Source organism: Salmo salar, chromosome 22, assembly GCF_965601325.2.
Source record: "Salmo salar chromosome 22, fSalSal1, whole genome shotgun sequence".
Lineage (NCBI taxonomy): Eukaryota > Metazoa > Chordata > Actinopteri > Salmoniformes > Salmonidae > Salmo > Salmo salar.
The window spans coordinates 17,880,147-17,884,114 of NC_138312.1; the positions used below are offsets into that span (position 1 = coordinate 17,880,147).

Below are 3,968 nucleotides of genomic sequence, written 5' to 3' on the forward strand. Positions count from 1 at the left end.
ACTCAGATAGCAGCAAACTAGCTGCGATGATCCGGTGTAAAGGTTCAGAGCTTGCCGTAGGAATCCAGAGATGTGGTAGAGAAAAAGCAGTCCGATATGCTCTGGGTTGATATCGCAATGTGCAGACTGGCAGGAATTGACCGGGCTGAGGCTGGCTGATGTCCGAGTTAACGATGATGACCACTAGCAGTGGCTAACTGACTACTTGCTAGTTAGCTGGCTAGCTTCTGTCGGGGGTTCCGGTTCTAAAGTATAAAAAATAGCAGATCCATACCACATTGTGTGAGGAGGGTTGCAGGAGACTATGTTGAAATTGACATAAAAAATATAAAAATATATACACGAAGAAAAACAATATATATCCGGGACAAGACAAGACAAAGACGTCTAACTGCTACGTGTGTCCTCCATCTGAGTAGGGTTAATGCTGTACTTTTTCATTACAGTCTTTATTTGATCATTGTAGCACCTTGTAGAGCAGTGGCCCCGGTGCAGTCGACCATACAAAGAAAAGGACTATTAAAGGCCCAGTGCACTACTTTTGTGAAAAACATTTATTTTCTTTTTTATCCAGGTTTTTCAAGGGAGTGCTGCACCTCAGCCCCTCTACTTCCTGCGGCTATGGATGTGGCGACTGTAGATGGTCCAGGTCTTGCAGCTGTTGAGGAGAGTTAAGATGACCACTGCCTGGTAAACAGACCAGACCATTTTTGTCTGAAGCTTGAGGGCTTTGTTCTTTTGGACACACGTGTCCGAAAGGGGAATTAACCTGATGACTTTTCAGATCAAGCATCCTTGCATAAGGAGTGACTTAACCGGCCAGTATGGGTCACATTTCCATCCACTTTAATTCCTAAGGTCAAGATTATTGCTACTTCAATGGGTATGACCAATCCAATGTCACTGTATAATCCTTTACATACACAGACTCCATACCAAATGAGCTATTTAGAAAACACGCATTCACATTCAATTCTAACTGATGTTGTACCATCTCAGTATTGATATTGAATTGAAAAATGACGTGTGCTTGTTTGTGAGATATGAAATTATCATAATTGTATCAGAGTCCGTCTCTGATTCACATTTATGTTTTTGATGTAAATAAAAATCCTATATACTGTATACTGTATATATGATATCGTTTCCGTTTACTATGAGAAGGTAGCAGATGGGGGTTATCATGGGTTATTGTATTGTAATATAAACAACATAAAACAAAATGGTCATTTCCAGTTTGCTGCATATTTTATTTTCATCATAAAACAGTCCAATGAAAACATAACATACAAATATATATATTTTTATAAATGTTGTGTATTTGCAAGTCTGTCTAAAATAAAGGTTTGCTTCATGGCAGAAATTTAATGAATGAACAAACAATTTTATGCATGCTCAATTCTCAGTGTGGTATAAATAATCTACAAATGAATATGTACAATTCTCCCCAGATCAACATTGATTCAAAGGATGTTTTGAGCCTGTACTCGCTTTTGGAAATAGATTAAACACATGGCAGCAAAACATACATACAAGTTCAATGTAGAGAAGTTCCTTTTAGTTTCCTTTCATACATGTCTGTTTCCAGATCAGTTTGATGAATATGGAAAGTTTATGCGGGTGTCACAGAGGAAACCTCTGTTTTGGATGTAGACACTTCAGTGCCATCATCTTCTGCCTTGCCGAAGAGCTGCATGATGCAAGTACGGAACTGAAGAGAGAGGAATAATTAAACATAAGAAGACTTTGAAATTGAATGTCTATCTACAAAGTGAGCGAACACATCGTGATCTGATGCTTTTTAAAATAAAATAAATGTACACAACAAAAGCATTTGTGAAACATTTAGAAAAATGTGTATTGTTTTGTAACATGAAATCGGTAAGAAAAAAAACTGTCTGAGAATCTTGTTACGATTTACCTGTTTGTTCATGAAGACATATATAACTGGATTGTAGATGGTGGCGCTCTTGGCAAAGTAGGCAGGGATTGCGGCAGCCAGAGGGTGGAAAGCATACCCAGGGTTAGCCGCAGCAAAGCAGGCAAAGCAGGTATAAGGTCCCCAGCATACACAGTAAGCTATAATCATGACAACCACCATCCTGGACACTTCCTTCTCAGCTTTCTGTGTTGACTCAGAGTCTTTCTGCTGTGCAGCAACCTGTGGTCATTCAGAAGGAATATCAAATGGTTAGATTTATCCCTCTAATATGCCTTTTCATAAGGTACACTTGACCATTACTGTATTTACCAACATAGCTGCTTGCTACATTATAGTATATTTAAAATATCACTTACAGCACGGATGGCGAGCCAAACGAAGATGTAGCAGAAGATGATCACGAACAGGGGGAAGAAGCAGCATGTAATCATGAGAGTAATCATGTAGGACTTGACTCCAGGATCCTCATTGCCTCCGAAGACATCAGGTCCACATGAAGTCTTCAAGCCATGAGGCCAGTACCTGGTGGAGGGAGAGAGAGAGAGAAATTGGTTAAATAATGACATGTTTTGAACTTGAATCCTCTGTGAAATAAGAAGAGAAATACCCACCTGCTCCAGCCAAAGATGGGGGGAGAACACCAGAAAGCAGCCCAGACCCAGGAGAAGATAATGCCTCCCATGGCCCATTTGGCATCAAACTTGACACTTCCAAAAGGCTTACACACCACCACCCATCTCTCCCAGGAGATGACAGCCAGAGACCACAGAGCAGCAATACCTGTATAAGATTTACATATACATTAGACAAAAGAGACATTCTGATTACTGTCACTATGCTATGGTGCTCTAGCAACTGTCAATTACTATTTCTCAGCACTATGTAGAAATGTAGAATTTCCTTGTTAAATATTATATCAAATTGTTGTCCATGTAAAACTGCATTTTACCACAAGTGGAGACAGTGAATCCCTCAAAGACACACATTGGGTGTCCCAGAATGAAGTAGCCAAAAACCTGGTTGATAACGCTGATGGTGCTAGCCAAAAGTGTCTCCCCGATGTCAGCAATAGCAAGGTTAACCAAGATCCAGTTGAGAGGGTGTTGGAGCTTCTTGAATTTTGCAGTGGCCACCAGTACCAGGCCATTGGTGAAGACTGAGAGGATGACCACTAGGATCATCCAAAGTGTTGAAACATTGTACACCCATCTTGGAGCAATGTGGTAGTTGGGGCCCTCAAAGGGATCTGAGTGAAAAAAGATTCAATCATTTTGTAAGAAGGAGAAAATGACAGGTGCAAGTGCCTGGTTAGATGAGCTACATGCTTTTAAATGATCAGTGAAGATGCAAAAGCAATGTAAATTACATCAATAATATTCATTCATTAAAATTATTATGTATGAAGCACAATTTCACTTATGCCATCTATGTTGTATATAACATCAATACATACAGGAAACATAACCTCATGATTTAAATAAAATAAAATATATGAATTGGAAGTTGCAATCAAGGCAGAAGCAGTTGCTTGTTCTCTCCCACCTTTGGTGTTATTGCTATTGGTGTAGGTGAAGGACGATTCTCTCGTTGTCTCTTCGTTATGTCGCCTGGCTGCATAAGCTGCATTTCCCCAAACCTCTGCCATTTCTGAGAAGGAATCTGAAGAATATGCAAATCAAGAAGACAATATATTATATCCCTTTCAGTCATTAAATTGTTCTAAAATTTTCACCTTGCCAGTTGTTTGTTGCCACAGTTGTGTTTTTTGCCTTTACCTGTTGCCAGCTTTTTCTGTCTTCTGGTTTGCTTCTCTTGCTCTTCACCTGTTGTGGTGTTAGCAACCAACAAAATGGTGTACCCCAATCTGTGGGGTTTTATACCAGCCATGTCCTCATCGAGATTAAAATCTAAATCAGAAATGGTTTCACACACACACACACACACACACACACACACACACACACACACACACACACACACACACACACACACACACACACACACACACACACACACACACACACAC

At 39.9% G+C, this 3,968-nt stretch overlaps 1 protein-coding gene across 1 annotated transcript; it reads right to left on the reverse strand.

Moving 5' to 3' along the window:
* Nucleotides 1-1,315: 1,315 nt before the first annotated feature.
* Nucleotides 1,316-3,587, reverse strand: LOC106582877 (red-sensitive opsin). The gene is made up of 6 exons (XM_014166455.2): nucleotides 3,485-3,587; nucleotides 2,892-3,188; nucleotides 2,554-2,722; nucleotides 2,299-2,464; nucleotides 1,922-2,161; nucleotides 1,316-1,711 (listed from the first exon to the last, which is right to left on the reverse strand). The coding sequence occupies exons 1-6, from the start codon at nucleotides 3,585-3,587 to the stop codon at nucleotides 1,613-1,615; spliced, it is 1,074 nt and encodes a 357-aa protein (XP_014021930.1). The 3' UTR covers nucleotides 1,316-1,612.
* Between the last annotated feature and the right edge of the window lie 381 nt (nucleotides 3,588-3,968).